Here is a 17,816-nt window from a genome sequence, read left to right as displayed (position 1 = left end):
ACGGTAGCGGAGGCATGTCAACCAGCAGCATACGGCTAATTGTGATGCGAGAACGACTTTCGCAACGACGGGAATACGTACGAACACAGGAAGTCGCGTTAGTGGCTAAGCCTGCCATAATATCCAGCCTTCTTTTATTTGACAGGTGACGCTATGACATAAATGAGGCGCTTCATCTTTTGTGTATCAAGATGAACTGAAAAGGCAACAGTATATACAGATATATATATATATATATATATATATATATATATATATATATATATATATATATATATATATATATATATATATATAATTCTTCCATTTCCCGATATTAGACGGCAGCGTGATTGGCAATCGCTGCGTAGATAGTTTATAAACATGCTTTCCCTAATCTAGGCTTTGAAACGTGAATTAAACCACTCTTACAAACACTGTAAAACATATACAGGCATCAACGCACGTTAGTAGCTTAAAATTTGTTCGAGCCCAAAGTTATGCGCAAAGGTTGATGGTACATATATGCAACTCCGCCGTCTAGTAGACAATGGCCTAGGGCCTTGCTGTGAACTGCGTCCTTCTCTATACTGACTTGATAGCTCGGCTTTCCGGAGGTGCTACTTTGGGAACTCTCAGCTTCCGCCGTGATGACGTTTTGAGTAATAACAGAAGCGTAGTAACTCTGCGAACCAATCAGAGCACAGGGCAGCACCGCTGTTCTACTTTTCAGGGTGTGAAGTGGCGTGCTATGGTATACCTGAGAACAAGAACAAAAGACAAAAAATCGCCCATGACAACGGGTTGTGAGGCAGCACCTAAGCGCATTCCGCGTCACATTGTCAAATCAGCGGTTTACTATACGAAAACAATAAATTTTATGGCTTTCCACAAAATATAAAACAATAAATTTTGTGACTTTCCCACAAAAATTACTGCTGAAAGTGAACGTCTGTAGACCCGGTATCTTCTGCGTAAGCTTTGAGGAAATCAACATGGTCTCTTGCGAAGAAAGACGGCCACCGTTGCTGTCTGTCTTTGCCGAGACTTATAGCGTCCAAAGCTTACGGTGGAGGAGCTCACGGTTCTCTTACTGACAGGCGGCTGTCTTTTGCGTTTATTCATTTCACTGTCCTTTCTAGTCTGCTTCCACATCTTGGGATATTCAGGCAGCGCCAGCAATGAGCTCTGACGCGGCTTGTTTGATCGTCGGCTCCTCTTCCGGTTTCTCCACAAGTGAGAAAATTGACGTTTCCCTCCAAGATCAGACATGGAATTCTTCGCAATATACAACGAGTCTTCCTTCGTTATTATTGCTTCGTTGATGTGTGCGGACGGTAAGAAAGGCAAGCTAAATGCAATACAGGAGTAAGTAAACGGAATAAATTATCGCGGTAATAGGACTGAAAAAAGCCTAAGGCAAAAGGTTATTTTCACTTACTTTCGTTAGGGTAGATGACCGCAAGCAACGTGCTTTCATATAGGCTGCTCCTTTCATAGGATGCAGGTCCATGCATTTGTGTCGCAGTTGGTGCGCATTACTGCGGTGTTCTCTCCCTTGTCAGGAATCACCGTGAACTAGCACGGTTTCATTCGGTGGGTCGAGTTTACGTATACTTCCTTGTAGCAGCAGAGTAGACAACAGAACGAGCCGAAAAAAGGGCCGGAAACAACGACGACGACATTTTTTGCTCCCTCGTGACCACCTTCTGCACTTGAAGTACTTCTTGAGGGGCTCGTTTTCGAAAGGAAAAGCGCAAATTTAGACAACACAAAATTTAGACACCCCACTCGCCTTGTTGTCTCACTTTCGTGGTGTCTAAATCTGCGTCTTTCCTTTTAAGACACCCTCCGGCACACTGGGAGGACGGGCTTGTGCGAACGCCTCTGACTTCTGGTGCAATCCCGCACGCTGCAGTGAATTCTGCGCCGCTCTTCCTCCCGTTGTTTTTTTCGCTCCTTCGCTTCCCTCCTCTCTATTTCTAATATTTCCATTCCATTTCCCCAAGCCTTCAGTGTAGGGTAGCAAACCGGAAGTTTTTCTGGTTAACCTCCCTGCCTTCTCCCTTTCTGTTTCCTTCCTTCCTTCCTTCTGCACTCTGGCTACAAGGCCCGTATCCATTCTGAGAAACCGAAACTGAGTCGGATATAACTTAGAATATTTGGGGTGCCATAAATAAATTTTAATTGTTGGGTTTAACGTCCTGAAACTACTCAGTGCGTTACTAGATACACGCCGGTAGGGGGAAACTACGTAAGTAATTGCGTCCAGCTGGTATTAAGCGCACTGAAAGCTCGATACACGAGTGTTTTTGCATTCTCACCGGAATAGCAGTAGCTTCGGCCGCAATGAAACCCTCACCTTATTAGCCTCTTACAAAGGTATGCACAAGGCTTGGCAACCATGCGCCGTCCATTCGGCTGTCTACCAAAGAGTGAGCGGAGTGACACGAGCCATGAGAATTATCCGTCAGAATGTAGCCGATAGTTACGACACTTTTTTATACACGTGCGGTCCTGGGTCCTTTTGTGTGTGAAGAGAAGGTTTCATGAACAAGTGCAACCTTTTCGTGCCAAAGGCGTGTTATGCATCGCGCAACAAGGCTTCATTATGCCTGCACTTCTTTTGCTTTGCTCTCTTCATCCTCCCGCGCTTCTCTTGGCCAGCCTTTGCAAATGTTCGCGACCAATTTTTTCTTGGCTGTTTTCTGTGCTCGCACCTGCTTCTTTATCGCGGATGTGTTGACACTGAGAGTTAATGAGAGCACGTCCGCCACTGCTCGCTACGCGTGCGCGCGTGAACGAGCAAGTGCGTAATGAGAAAAATGTGTTTTATAGCAGCAACGCAATCATGCCTGTTCAATAGGCCAAACACTTCTGGCTGTTTTCTTTCTTTTTTTTTTCTTATCTCCAAGTTGACTTTCAAGTTTCGTCGTGAATAATGAGTCCGTGGACTCTGAAATGGTTTCTGCGCAGCGAGCCTTACGTGGTGCAGAAAGGTATCAGTGGAGCTCGTTGTGACACCATTGGGTGCCGACGCCTCGCCTCGACGACACCGTAGTCGGCCCTACCTTTGATTGGAATATGTGGTGCCGTGCCGTTGTTTTCGGGACCCCAAATGAATCAGTTTTCTTTTTATATATAATTCTCCCCCAATATCCTGCTAGTAAGTGCACAGAGAGTTCAATGCCTAGCTCAGAGATGAGGCTGGGGGAGCGCGGGGGGCGTCGAGTTATGAAAAATTCCTAAATTACAACAGAGTTACGTGCTGTTCACCGCTAATGGGTTGCATAGAAAGGGTGATTCGACTTCGTTGAGAATTTTTAGTGTTAATGTATCAGTAACTCAGTAGCGGCTGCTTAATGGGACGGCTAGTCCCACATTTGCTTGTTGGAGTTTCGCAATAGTGTCATGATGATAATGAAAGACGACGTCGATACCGATCAGAGCACCCTGTCTCTATCCTATACGCCACGAAAGCACGCATAGATGCGCTGACATTCGGCAGCTTCAAGAGAGAGAGATGAAAAAAGGAAGGCCGGGAGGTTAACCAGATATTAGCATCTGGTTTGCTACCCAGCACTGGGGAGGGGAAATAGGGGCAAGAAAGAGGGTCTAGAGAGAGAGAGGGGAAAAAAGAGGAGAAAAAAAACGCACGTACACACACAAGATAAAAAAAAACACACAGGGACGAAGTTCTTCTTACAATCGTTCAAAAAGGCCGGTAGATCGCAAGAAGCGCAGTAGCGCTTGCATGGCCTTCTTCTGTGACGTTGCGTCTTGTCGATGGCGTAGAATTCTTTCTTCCGACAAAGGTCGGTCGTCCAACTTGTTCAGCGCGTTGCAAAGATATAGTCGCTGTGCATTGTACAGTGGGCTTCAAATCTCTGGTAGCGAGTAAGCAGCAGCCCACTCATTTCTCAAAGCCGCTTACAATCTGAAAAGCGCAGGCTAAATTCAAGCTGATGCGTGTTTCGTGTAAAAGCAGCACATGTTCATCGGTAACGAAGTGCTATTGCATCGTCTTTCAGATCGTTCCACGAACGCGACCAGAACGATGCGGATTTGATCCCGGCCGCGGCGTTCGCATTTCGATGGGGGCGAACCCTTACAAAAAAACTTATAGCCAGTCTGCAGAAATTCTACAGATCACGGGTCACCCCTGATTCGGAATGCGAAAAGAAAAGTGACAGACTTTCTGTCACCCCTTGTCACCTCCCAGTAGGCAATTGGAACACCCTTTCTGCAGAAAGTCTGCAGAGCATTTGTAGCCGCCAAGATGTAGCATGCCGGCAGAATGTCACAGAACGTCTGCAGAGCGTCTGCAGAATTTCTGCAGCATTTCTGCAGAATGTGTGCGGAGCTTCGTCGCGGATGAAAAAAATAAATAAGAGCTACCCTTTGCGTTAGCACCACGAGTCAAGTAACATGCAGCATCCAGGGGTAGAATACCGTACATACACCCACCAACACACGACAACAGCGTACACGCAACAACAGCAAAGTAAATACCGCACACTCGCGCTTCACAACCTAACACCGACCACCCGGTATATATAGCCATGGTATCTTGACCTGCCATTCAGTGCCGGTGGGAAAACTCCTACGCTTCAAAATTTTAAGTTTACACGTTCACAGAATGCATGTAAATTTATGCTGGATGTTAGGTAGCCATAAAACACACAGACCTGTTAATCAGCACCCGCCAAATGTGCAACGCTATTTTAATTAGCGAATTCCCATTACCAGCTGGCAGGCTGTCGCATGGTGCTCCAGAAAAGCTGCAGGCTTTCTGCATAAATTCTACAGAGCATGAACAACCCAGGTGCAGAGCACGTGAAGACAAGTGACAGACTTTCTGTCACCCCCTATCAGTGTGTGACTTAAACAGGGGCGTAGCCAAGGGGGGGGGAGGGTTCAAACACCCCCCTCCCCCCCCCGAAATGTTTCAGTTTTGCTTGCGTATATATACACGCACACATACAAACGCACGCACAAACATACATAAAGTATGGTTGAATCTCCCCCCCCCCCCCTCGAGAAAAATTTCTGGCTACGCCCCTGGACTGAAAGGTGAAATCCATTTAATCATTATTAACGAACGTGTCATGGTCCAGAATATATAGATACATACATATATATTATATACATCCACACGCACGCACTCTGGGCGCTCATTATCAGAAAAGTCTGCTTGTCATCTGCAGAAAATCTGCAGACTAGGTCTATATGGGGATGACTGGTGGGTGACTGAAAGTTGAAATTCGTTTAATCATTATTATCAAATGTGTCATGGTCCAGAATATATAGATAGATACATATATATTATACACATCCACACGCACGCACGCTGGGCGCTCATTATCAGAAAAGTCTGCTCGGGGTCTGCAGAAAATCTGCAGACCAGGTCTGCAGAAAGGTCAAGTCTACAGGAAGGTGACTGGGGTGACTGGGTGGTGACTCATAGGTGACAGATAGGTGACACCAATTTTTGTAAGGGAAATGCTGGAGGCCCGCGTACTGGGCGATGTCAGTGCACGTTAAGTAACCTCGCGTGGTCGAAACTATCCGGTGCCCTCCACTACGGCGTCTCTCATAGCCTGAGTCGCTTTGGGTCGTTAAACCCCGTAATCCAACCAACCCAGAACAACAGCAGCCCAACAACTATTGCGGCGTTAAATGTGGTTTTCGGTGTGTGGTACCGGACCACAAATTATGGCACTATTATTAAACACGTATTGTCACAAACCACGTAGATATGGCACGGGTATGGCTTCAAGAGAAATGGCGATCCCAGGCTGGTCATAAAGCCGTCTGTGTTGTGAGAAACGATGACCGTAGGGTGGCGTGTCTTGCATCAGATGATCGGTGTCCTTCATTTTTTTTTCCACAACTGCACCCCCTCCCCTCCCGCCCTACTGCGACCATTCTCCAACCCTCCACCATTCAATTCGAGGAAGTATTATGGTTCTGTGCGAGCAGTTAATTGTGCGTCGTTATTTACAGCGCAATGAAGAGAGACTGCCGCGCAGTGCTCAATCAAATAAAAAAGGCATTTCGGCGCATGCTCATAAGTCTACCTTTAACGTCTGCGCTAATGCCTTTTCGAATACCTTCACCTTCTCTCTCAGACATGCACAAGTTCATTACCGTAACATAATTCAACAAAATCGACTTAGAGGTAAAAGCGTAGAAACTTTGGCTGCTTATTCTGCGTACGTCGTTTATGTGTAGGTATTTTCTTTCTTGATTTTAATATCGGAAGGGCGGGGGGGGGGGGAGGGAGGGGGGGAGGCGGAGCAGGAATATAGTATGAACGTCAGGAGTAAGACTACTCATCGACAAGTTTTTTGTCGTTCACGAGAAGGTTTCAATGGCGCACGGTCCCCCTTTTCTGAACAAGTTAGGCTTAACAGGCTGAGATGACTTCTTAAAGGGCTCCCACTCCACTTTCGCCTTCCATCGGACACTATTCAGTGCTCAAGTTTCGCATTCCCACTGAATAAAGTCGTGCATGCATTGTACGTTCATACTCCTGCGCTTGTATTGTTGTTGTTGCTTTTTTTTTTAAATCTTACAGCTTCCGGTAAAGGTTTAAATGGGGATTTTCATTATTTTAACTGAAACGCTCCATGCAGATAAAGCGGCAAAGATTCTTTGAAAACAAAGGAGTGGAAGTATTGAAGTGACTGCCTTGTCGTAACTCTAAGCACACTGGCGATCATTTAATATACTTCAGCAAAATTGCGCCAGCGAACCTTCTAATCATTGCGACGACGCGCTATGTCGCAACCTGAAACTTCCGGCAAGCCTTTACGGCAGTCAGTAAGTGCTCCCAGATTTTGAAATAATTCTGAGTGCTGCGGTATGGATTCGTGTGATTCGTATGCGCGCCAACAGTGCGGATCGTAAAGACTGTGACATTCTTAAAGGACACCCATGTCCACCTTTCGATGAAAGTGCATCGCAATATCTACAATATCGCATTCATTTACACTAGAAAGGCGAGCTGCATTTATGCGCTGTTAGAAGGCAGATCAAGGGATCATCTCAAGGATGAATGGCCAGACAGGCCCTAGAAGAAATGACGCGGCAGAAGAGGCTCCCAGGCTATAGCTGATCGATGTCATGCGACGTCCGAGTAAGCATTGTTTCTTGTTTCTTTCCTCCTCGACTCCGTTCATTGCCGGGCTAGCGTAGGTACACGTCCAGCGAACCTCGCTTGGCGTAAGCGCGGCGTCGTTATGACACACCGAAGTTAAGTTTTCGTTGGCGACGTTGAAGCGCTAGATTTCTGGACGTGATCGGCGTGGTAATAAGAAATGCGCGCTCTTAGAGCGCGTCGTTTTGATTAGATGCTTCGGGGGGATCGATCCGGTGTCCTCCACTGTGGTATGCCTCGCAACAATATATCGTGGTTTCGGCACGTAAAACCCCAGAAATTATCACAGGGATGACACACTCCCATATTAAAGTTTAAAATTATATTTTTTATAGTGCTAAAGTTATACTTATGTTTTTATTTTTTAATTTCGGAAGATTTACGTGCCAAAACCGCGCTCTTGTTACGAGGCGCGCCTATAGTTGGGGACCGCGTAACAAATTTTTATCGTCTGAGGTTATTTAGGGTGCGCCTAAACCTAAGAACACACGAGCGTTCCCTAATTTAATCCTCCATCAAAGTGCCGGAGTCGGGATCGAACCCGCCACCTCTAGCTCAGCGATGGAACGCTTTACGACGCGTTTGGGATATTTCCACATTTTGAAATTGGTTAGTGAGTGCACTGAAGTCCCAATGCGAGATTTACAGGCTGCGCTTGGTTCCACATGTTAAAATAATATTTAGCGTAGTCTCGCTAACAGGGTAAATTCAAACATTTTTAATTGTGACCAATGCGATTATGTGCCTCCCGAGGAGCGTACGGGGATATCTCAACTATGTGTCCCCCAAATGTCACCAGAATATCGTAACGAAGTTTTCAATAGATTTTCTGCGCAAAACTAACGCATCTCGCAGTAAAATAGCGCTGGCGAAAACAAGGTACCCGACGAAGAGGAACGACACGTAGACAGGGCGGATGCCTCTCGAAATTACATCGAGATCCGCGTTTGACACTGACGCACCAACGTTGCGGATGGGCATAATACTTCCTTAGTTGTGGGCTATACAGACGCCATTCAGCGGATCGTAAAACTGTTTTGGAGAGCCTCGGACTACGGGCTTTTGCCATTCTTCAAGCGTTGGCTTGCTGGTTGCTTTTGTTTGCTGAGTATAAGTTGGCAGCACTGTGGCTCATATAACTGAATAATTTACTCATGGTTCCGCTCAGTGCACGTTATGAAGAACGGTAGACTTGGGCATACTGCAGCAATGAAGAGTGCGTGCTCCGAAGAGAACGGCGTACTCTACCTTGTAAGAGCCGGGCCGGGATGCGCTAAAAGCAGTCACGGAAGAACCCAGGGACACGTGGCGGTTTCTTAAGCTGTAGCACAGACATAAAGGGAACAAAGTTATGCGGTTCTTGCACAGCAGCGGCGTTCCAAAGACAAGAAACAAACAAGGAAACAAGCTAAAGAAAGCAATAAAAAAGCACGCATACTGACTTACAGCTGGCGAGTTACGAGTCGCCGCACGAGCGTGACTGTTTAATATTGTCTCGGTTGATCCGAGCGCTGTTTCCTTCCAACGTACTCTATATACGACAAAGTACAGCCCAAATGTCCATCCTACTTTAGTTGAGTGCTGCACTTGGTCGAATAATTTATAAGAGCCACAAGCGGACTCAAAAAGCAGTAAATACTAGGGAAAAGAAGCGCACTCACTCGCTATGTTGATATCGTTATCTGCGTCGTAGTCCACTATTCTCCCCATCAACTTTTAATCGCGCCTTTGGCATCGTCATCAAATGGCTCGGTTCCAATAGTCGTTGCACGCGGCTAAATAGATAGCTACCCGGACAGCAGTCATCTTAAGTGCCATTCTGAAATATCCGGAAAGAAAAACAATTTCGCGAAGACATCGAAGGGAAAAAAAAAAAAGGCGCAGCTACGCACTAGCAGTGCGAAGACTGAGGAAGCGGCGGAGATGGTGGCCTCACTTCCCTTTCCCGCCCTTTGCTATACTGCACTATACAAGACAGCTCCACTAACGTGAAACCCTGCGGAGGTTCGAAGCACCGGTGGTTCCCATAGGGACACGTCAATAGCAACGAGCGTCCTCTCATTACTACAGACAGCGCCCATCGCAGAAACAGAGCTTTTCCTGAGCCAAGCTTATTTGCCACTCGGAGAAGCGCACGTGGCGTCGTCTCTCGCGGGCGAGCGCGCGTTCTCGCGAGCTTTTCCTGAGCGAACGCGCCGTTTTATTTGCCACTTGCTTTACAGCGAAGGGCGACGACAGGAGACAGCGTGACGGACTACGACGACAGGAGACGCTGACAGCCGGAGCGCGTGAGGTGCTTCGCACCTAAAATAAAAACGATACAGGCTACGTTACTGTACGAACCTAGGCGGTGGCTGAGAAGAAGGCTTGGAAATACGACGGCAGGATCGCGTGTTTCAAAGAAAAACGCAGTCAAGCTTTCTTTCTTACCAGCTTAATGTAAGTTAAGTTGCTTTATTCGTGGGTTAGAAATCGAGAGATGTGTATCGACAACGATAATTCGAGCTGCTTCAGTTGCCGACGCGTAGTGGTTTCACGTCGCACAGACGTCTTCAAGACGCGTTTAATCATTCAGGTTCAAAGCTGAATCCACAGCTGCCAACGTAGACTGTATCTGATGTTGGACTTGAATTGCGAACATGCGACCGACAGTTGTGACGCGAGCGTACCAACAGTTTCCAATTTTTAATTTTCCTATATAGGTGTCAGTATAAGGAATAACTCCCTTTGCGGGCCACATAGTTGATCATCGCCTGTGGTGCCGGCTCAAAACCGCCGTTTCCTAAACTGAGGTTTGCGAGTGGCCTACCTGCGTTGCTTTGTTTCGCGTGGGTTGAGGCATCGCGGCCGTATCTGATGGCGCTATGTCATTGGTCCACTCGACGGGACACTCAGATGTAGTGTGGCGTGTCGCTCCTACACAGAACCAACGCGTCCGGTCGCGGCCGCGGTGGGCAACGTTGGCGACAGAAGCTTTGGTACAACTTCGCTAACGAATATGCGTCACCGTTGCGTCATTTTTGTTTCCTCAGCAGCCAAAATTACACTTTACAGAGAAAAGGTTTTTGTGCCCTACCTTCCCGCAGTTCAATGTCGCTCTTTTTTTTTTTTGCCATGGCGTAGCTCAGTTTGAGCATGAAGGAAAGAGACAATAGCAAAGAAGGAAATGACAGGCAACAGGATGAGCGCTAAACTTTCTTCTTTGCGATTTTCTCTTCATGCTCAAACTCGGCTGCGCTATACCAAAACGACATCATAATGCACCAACCTGCCCGATCTGCAGTACTTGTCAACGTTGTTTTTCAAGCATCCCGAGGCCGTGAAATAATGTCAAGATCCTGTCGATTACTAATGTCTAACACCCGTTCTAATCACAGTGAATCGAAAATGCGCGACAAGAATAATAAATAACCTCTGTTATTCCCGGATGGCTCTGTGTAGCTTAGGCAATTGACGTGTGACGGCCACGCAGCCGTGAACAGACAGCAAGCTTGAACTTGACTTTATCATGTAACGCTCCAGATGACATAATGTGTACTAAACTTAGCCACATGTTAAAGCTTGAACCTAAACAGATACAGCAGGCGCATAACTGTTTTTTTTTTTTTTTGGTGAGCTTGAAGCACTTAAGTTTGAGTTTCGACAATATTTATTCAGTAGGTGTACTATCGTACTAGGCATACTATTCTGTAAATACAAAGAGAATTTAATTTGAACAGAAATATAGCAAACGAAGCCTTTTGTCCTTGTGGCTAAGGAACACGTTTCAATGGGCGAATTTAAATGAGAATGGCGGGGGGGGGGGGGCAACCACATTCATCTACGGTACTATGCGTTTATGCGATCCTGCCCACAAACCATTCGTGTCAACCACGAAACAACATGGACCTCATTTAGCTTGAAAGATGCAATGGTATATATAGCACCCCTGGTCGATGCTCATTACAGCCCATTTAACACACATTTATGTAGTTTAACATTCAATCGAAACATTTTAATGCGTGACTGCTGGGATTCTAGCATAGGGCAAGCATAAGCACGTCAGTGCCACTAAATAACACTCACAAATATACGTGAATGTAATGGTCAGGGTACAAAATTGTCAGAACGTCACAGAATCCGCAGATGCAATGTCAGAACAAACTTGCTTGCAACTGGAGGGCCTTAAAAACACGCACATGTGCTACACTTTTGTGATTTGGGAACTAGTTTATGCGGATACATTTTTCACCCACTCACTTAGTACAAACTGTTAGGTTCGAGTGCCACGCTCTCAGTCCCAGAAGCAAGGATTCCGCCAGTTAATCGCTGTAGATTCAAATAATTTTAATAAGATCCATGGTCATTCGTGAAAAAACAGCATGACCTCTCAAGTTCCTAAGTACTTTCGATAGAGGCGAGACGCTATAGGCCCGTGTGCTACCCAATATCAGTGCACGCTACAGAACACCAGACGGTCGAAATTTCTGGAGCTCTCCACTGAGGCGTGCCTCATAATCATGTCGTGGTTTGGACACGTAAAACCCCAGTACTTATGACAAGTTTCCAAGTAAACGAACAGTGCACTTTCAGAAAAGTCTAGAAGAAATGTTGAAAAAAAAAAGAGCAATCAGGTGTATGTACCTGGCCGCGCCTTCCTTCGAAAAACGACCAAACGGCTCCGCAGCCCATACTGACCGATAACCTGTGCATGCGCAGATGAAAATGGCTTCGCTTCCGCTGCTGTACGCATATTGAAAGCGGCTTCCCGCAGCCGTCCGCCACCCGTTATCGCCGATAAATCTCGGTTGCGCGATGGTCAGAATGGTCAACTCATTCAGTGGCCGCCGCGTGTCTCGCTGGCGCGGAATAGCGTCGCGAGCGGCTTACTGTCTGGGAATCCCGCGTTTGAGGCACGTTTTTTGCTGCGTTCTGGTGGCTGCCATCCGCTTCATGCTTGGTCCGACAAATCGAAAGTGTAGCCACCCTGCTGCTCGACGATTGATTGAACGCATCAACGATAAGCGTGGGCTCGTAATAAGGGGAAATTAGTGCAACACGTCAGAGGTGTGACGGGCTGTCAAATAATGACGCTAGAAGCTCTCCCAACGTCTACCATAGGCCAATTGTTTAACGCAATACAAGGCTGGGCAACAGCCAGGGATGTGCTTTAATGCAGCTTGTGTACTGATTGCCGTACAGGGGCTGTGTGAAGCATATACAGGAGCAGTCACTTTGTGTACTTATTTTCGGTTAATTACCGTATGAGTTGTCGTGGAACAACTTCAAAAGTGATGACAGGGGTGAAAACGTGAGGAAATTCTTTAATTATAAAGAATCATTGACTCCGTGAGACGAGAACGTCAGTGCAGCTTGGAAGCCACGCCAATGTCCACGACAGTCACGGGCGCCGTTTATCGTTGAAGCGCGTGAAGCACTTGAAGAAGTCCTTGGTGCAGCTCATTATGTGGCAGTGGAACTCAAGCCGGTCCTCATCCGACAGGCGACGCATGTAGTTGGCAATTATATTGCCGAACTGGTCGCACTCGTCGTAGTAGCCGCCGACGGCGGGACTCAGTGACTGCAAGCTCTCGACCTGAGGCACGGCGTTGTCGCTGCTACTGCCACTGGTGCTGGACGGGGCCACAGGGAGAAGTGGCTTAACGTCGAGGCTCGTCGTAGAGGACCGGACTTTTTTCGCGGGAGGTGGAGCCGAAGGCGAGTCGATGATGTATTCGACGCCGTCACCCGTTCCGAGCTCGTCGTTGGTCACCGCCAGTGGCTCGGGAGGCGCCGAGACGCTATCAGGCAAGATGCTTTGCTCGTCGGGTTCCAAGACGCTTCCGTCGCCGTCGTCCAAGAACGCATCATCGCCCTCTTCATCCAGCTCGAGCTGCGAAAAGCGAGGCGATGTATGGGGTCAAGATAAAAAAAAATGTGGACGTCAGCGGTATAGGAAAAGGATGTGATAAAAAGAACGTCAAATTGAGAACTCGAACGATTGGAGTGACGGATATCATGCATCTTTTCCCTCAGCTGCAGGTTTTGGAACATGCTACGTGACAATGAATGGCGCGCCGGGAGAGGAGAATACGCAAGGAACTTGAGCTTTGCCCGCAGAGCGCAAGAACACTTGTAATACAGATCAGGGGGAGGTAGGGGGGGGGGGACGTCGCGCCGAGTCGACTCGGTTAAAGGCTGCGGCGAGGGCATAATGGCAGTTTCGACAGCATAGTTCCCTAGAAATCGCAAGTTGCGACAACTCACCAGCTGTTCTTTCTCGAAGTGAAGCAGGGGACTAATCACGGCGGTCCGGAAGGGCTCCGAATGAACACGCAGAAAGCTGAGGCAGTCGAAGAATTTCCACCGACCGGTGTATTCGAGCTCTCCGGTTTTGGTCCGTCCCGTCTTGTCCTTCAACTCGTCGTAGTACTGCCGCCTCTTGATGCTGTACACATACCGCAGGTTATCTGCAATGCAAGGAGTAAGACGCATGAATTGCTTACGACACTTCTGCCTTGAACACGTGCATGCAGCGGAGAGAGACGTGCAGGTATATCTGGCTACATGTTCACGAATGTTATCGGCAAGCCTGATCGCGAGCTAAGCATGCCGCGGTGAGTTACGCAGCGGTCTGCTTCTCGAAACCAAGTATTTGTTGCGGCAACAACCCTGTAGAAATGTTGTGCTTCGAGGTCTGAGGGGAGACACTTCGGTTTAACACATACTAGAAGGGGTCTGCATGTAGGCCTGTAAATTGGCGTCATAAATGCACGTCTGAAAAAAAATTACTTAGGACGATTACGAAATGACGCCTTGCGAATGGCGGAAACCTCACGCCGGGAGGCATGAAGAAAGACACATGAGCCCCGGAGGATCGTGACATACGAAAGAGTGCTAAAAATATCGAGCCAGCGCTCAGTTCTCCAAGAGGCGTAGATTATTCGACACACGGAAGGGTCAGACTATTGGACTGAAAGAAGAGTCAACTCACCACCAGTGAACGGTCCAAGCATGGGGAAGTGCTTTTGGAGGTGGACGGCGAATCGGTTCCAGAGTCGACGCTTAAGTCGCAGGTTCTTGAAGCTCTTCGAGTCGTTCTTCCAGAGGCAGGGGTTGCTCTCAATGAGGGCGAACAGCTCGGCCAGAGACTCGTCGCTGTGAGTAGGCTTGGCCGTCGCGAGTCGCTGTTCGGCGACGCCGGACACAGTCGCGCTGCTGGAGCACTGTTGCATCGAGCGGTCGGGCAAACCAGGCGCCATACCACCGTCCTCGCTGGGAGCCAAACTGGAGCACGGACGACGTTTCTTACGCATCGCTTCCGAAGGGAAGCTCACCGCAGCTCTGACGAAGGCCGGACCTGCCTCGAGCTTTTTCCTCGCTCCGTCGGGAATCGCGACGCCGCTCGGCGGCGTGGTCAACCGCTCGAAAAAATGATATCGTCGTACCCTTATCACTGTCGTATCGTGATCACAGCAAACGCTGTCTTTTTCGCTGGCAGTCGGGACGAAATTACTTGGAGATGCGCACTTTACTAGTGCTCGTTATTTGGTCACTTTTGCCGGGCTCTCACCCTTCTCTTTCTGGACACGCCTTCCCTCTCCGTCTTCCATCTCCATTAGATGCCACAACCGCGACGCGTGCTAGATCTCATCCTTCGGCGCGTTGTTTTTAGCTCGCGTCATTCAGAATCCCATGCGTCGCCCGAACGGCGCGGTGCTTATCTCATTCATTGCGCCTCACAGGACGGAGGTTAGCTGTGCGGACGCAGATGACCGCAGTTTTTTTTAGGAAGTGCCGGCGCTCTTAGGCTATTTCATGTTAAAGCATTTCGCGTGTAAAGTCTTGAATGCTCAGAAACTTGTCATGGAACACAACGCTCTGTTCCTCAAGCTAGGTAGCCTCATGATTTAGTTATGCCCATACTTCAGGATAGCCTGAAAACGAGAGCTACAAGTTTCCTCAGTTCCTTACATGCAGAATTGTGTTGCTTTGCTTTCTTCTCATTGCATACCTTAACTGTGAACTCGCCAGAAGATCTCACAGCGAGAGGCCGAGTTAACTGCCAGCTAGATGAGCCGGGGCACTTAATACGGCAATCAAGTTGTGCAAAGTAACCAAATCCAAGGCGCCATATTAATAGTTTCGAACGTTTCAAAGCAAACCGTGGGGGAAGGAAAGCGAGGGCGCTTATTCGCCCTTATTATTTTTCTTGACGATGGCGGTGCCTCTGATACACTTTCTGATGGACTCGTAGCTCTTCATTCTGAAAAGCCACGTTTCCATTATTTAGAAACGAAGTACTCGCTGACAAAAATGAGAAAAACTCGAAACGCTTCATTGCTTAGAACAGTAAAGTGCATATGAACTTATTTGATTCGCTATCGGTATTTGACGCATACGATTGGGTGCCTGGTCATTGTTCTTAAATAAGATTGCATCATTTTGCCTTCCGGAGGTCCACCACAAATGAGTGGATATTGCGAGAGCCCGCATTGCTTTGTGTACTGCTCAAACAGCATCTGTACAATTCGCGTGATCTTATGTTTGCTCTTTTGTGACGTGTTGATATTATTTTTAAATTTCCCCATAGATTCGCCCCACCGCTGCTGCCAGTTGGAGGCCCCAGCTCTACCGTCTGGGCGCTTCTTAGCAAAAGTGCACGTAGCCACTAATCAGGTAAGCGTAAGGATCGTCTTTACATCACCTGCACTCAATTTCACCACGTTAACAGAACCCTATAAAGTCAGTGCCATTTAGGTAAACACGCATGCATCTTTCGTGCCAATAATCTGGACGTAGTATATTTACCTGGTGACAATAGAATGCCGTCAAACTTCTACTGGCACCAGTACAAGCTCACAGCCGTCGTTTCTCTCATGTTCCTTACAACAGTGTTTCGCGCCTATGTTGAATACTGTTGGACAAAAATCGGAGGGGGAGGGAGGCAGAACCACTCTTTATAATTCCTTGTAGTTGACCGAGGTTAAGCAGGGACGCAGTGAACGCTTGTGAAAGGTATTGGAGAGGATAGCCAAACCATTACAATCATTTTGAATATTCGCGCAGTAATCTTGTCATTGAGAGACGCCCGCCGCGGGGGCTTAGCAGCCACACCGCATGATAACTGTTTGCAGCAAACTTGAGACGGGCGGACGAAAGACACACGAGGACACTGCTGTAGTTCCGTGTAAGCTATACAGCGTTACGGTGCCAAGCTCGTGAAGTCGTGGGATCCAATTTCGATGGTGCCGGATCGCAAGAAAAAACCGTGGACAGGGGCGTAGCCAAGGGGGGGGGGGGGGGGGGGGGTTGGGGGGTTCAAACCCCCCCCGAAATTTTTCAATTTTGCATGTGTATATATACACGCACACATACAAACGCACGCACGAACATACATAAAGTATGGTTGAACCCCCCCCCCGAAAAAAATTTCTGGCTACGCCCCTGACCATGGACCATGTGCTGTGTGCACGTTAAAGAACGCCAGGAGGCTCGAATGAATCGCAAGTCCCCCATGCACTACCGTGCGCCGCATAAGCAGGTCTCAGTTGTGGCACGCTAAGCCCGCGCTTTTTTTTTTCTCACAGTAATATTCGTTTTGAGAGTGTCGGATTCAGGAAAGTTCCAGTATTCGTTTGTCTAATTGATATGTGGGGATACAATTTTGCATCGAAACCTGTAAAGAGAAAGGAATATGCTAGGTGACAGGTGTATTCCGGTCACCTTCATAGCTAAGTACGAAAAAAAAAATTAGCGCAGTTTGCACCAACGTTTCTAGAACCAGGTCAGTTTCGCAGCTCCCCATAGACGCTTGCTCTCCGAAGTGGACGCGACGGCCGACGCAAGAACTAGCGGCGCTGCAGTTCCATCTTGCATCATGCCTCACGCGTCGTCTGCTACAACACCCACGACACCCATGTGACCTATCGTCGCTGCAGCTTTCGGCGGCCGTGACAGCCGAGATTCCGAGATTTAAACTTTTTCAATAACCTCGACTGTTTTAAAAGGCGATTATTTCACAAGCTAAGCTCCAGGAACACCAGAAGTTAATCAAACGTGACCTATGATAATGGTACAATCTCACACCTCTAGCTGTCCTGTCGCACGAATATTCCATTGCCGTCAACCTGTGTTTAGCCGCCACGGTGGAACAGTGGTTACAATGCTCGGCTGCTGACCCGAAGGTTGCGGGATGGATCACGACTACGGCGGTCGTATTTTTTCCTACGGAGGTGAAAATGAAACTCGCTCATGTACTTAGATTTGTCATACTAAGCAAGTCGTACAACAGAGGACCGTTGTTATTTTTGGGCGAATTAATTCTGATTTCTTGAGAAAGGCGTACAACGCGAACTACGGTTGATCAAGGTACCTGATTTTATTCCCTGAGCTCGGTTAGGCGACTTGTAGCGAAGTTAGTCTTCACGATTCTGGTGGTATTGGCGTTCAAAAGATATTTCTTGCAAGTCCCTGCCCCGATTCGGAGAAGTGATGACCAGTGTTCGTTTCGGAGCCGCTCGTGCAACACGCGCATCAAGATGACAATCTTCAGCTTTGTCCCTTTCACACATGCTAAATCGAAAGAACTGTTTCCCAAGCGATCACCGTTCGCAAACAATCACGCACGGAGTACGGAGAAAGAGAGCACAGAGGAACGCGCAACGCGTCGCAAGCGGCTACTCCTCGCGCGTCT

At 47.9% G+C, this 17,816-nt stretch overlaps 1 protein-coding gene across 1 annotated transcript; it reads right to left on the bottom strand.

Annotated features, from left to right (window-relative positions):
- Positions 1 to 12,426: 12,426 nt before the first annotated feature.
- Positions 12,427 to 14,549, bottom strand: LOC119379269 (uncharacterized). The gene is made up of 3 exons (XM_037648522.2): positions 14,115 to 14,549; positions 13,388 to 13,590; positions 12,427 to 13,013 (listed from the first exon to the last, which is right to left on the bottom strand). The coding sequence occupies exons 1-3, from the start codon at positions 14,434 to 14,436 to the stop codon at positions 12,522 to 12,524; spliced, it is 1,017 nt and encodes a 338-aa protein (XP_037504450.1). The 5' UTR covers positions 14,437 to 14,549; the 3' UTR covers positions 12,427 to 12,521.
- Between the last annotated feature and the right edge of the window lie 3,267 nt (positions 14,550 to 17,816).

This window comes from Rhipicephalus sanguineus, chromosome 1 (assembly GCF_013339695.2).
Source record: "Rhipicephalus sanguineus isolate Rsan-2018 chromosome 1, BIME_Rsan_1.4, whole genome shotgun sequence".
NCBI classification, from domain to species: domain Eukaryota; kingdom Metazoa; phylum Arthropoda; class Arachnida; order Ixodida; family Ixodidae; genus Rhipicephalus; species Rhipicephalus sanguineus.
The sequence above is the reverse complement of the archived record's forward strand: the minus strand, read 5'-3'. Positions and strand labels throughout refer to the sequence as shown.

Coding starts and splice junctions, on each gene's coding strand:
- LOC119379269 (XM_037648522.2), bottom strand. CDS start 14,436: ATGCGTAAGAAACGTCGTCCGTGCTCCAGTTTGGCTCCCAGCGAGGAC. Junction 13,591..14,114: donor GCTTGGACCGTTCACTGGTG/GTGAGTTGACTC, acceptor CTTGCATTGCAG/ATAACCTGCGGTATGTGTAC. Junction 13,014..13,387: donor ACTTCGAGAAAGAACAGCTG/GTGAGTTGTCGC, acceptor CGCTTTTCGCAG/CTCGAGCTGGATGAAGAGGG.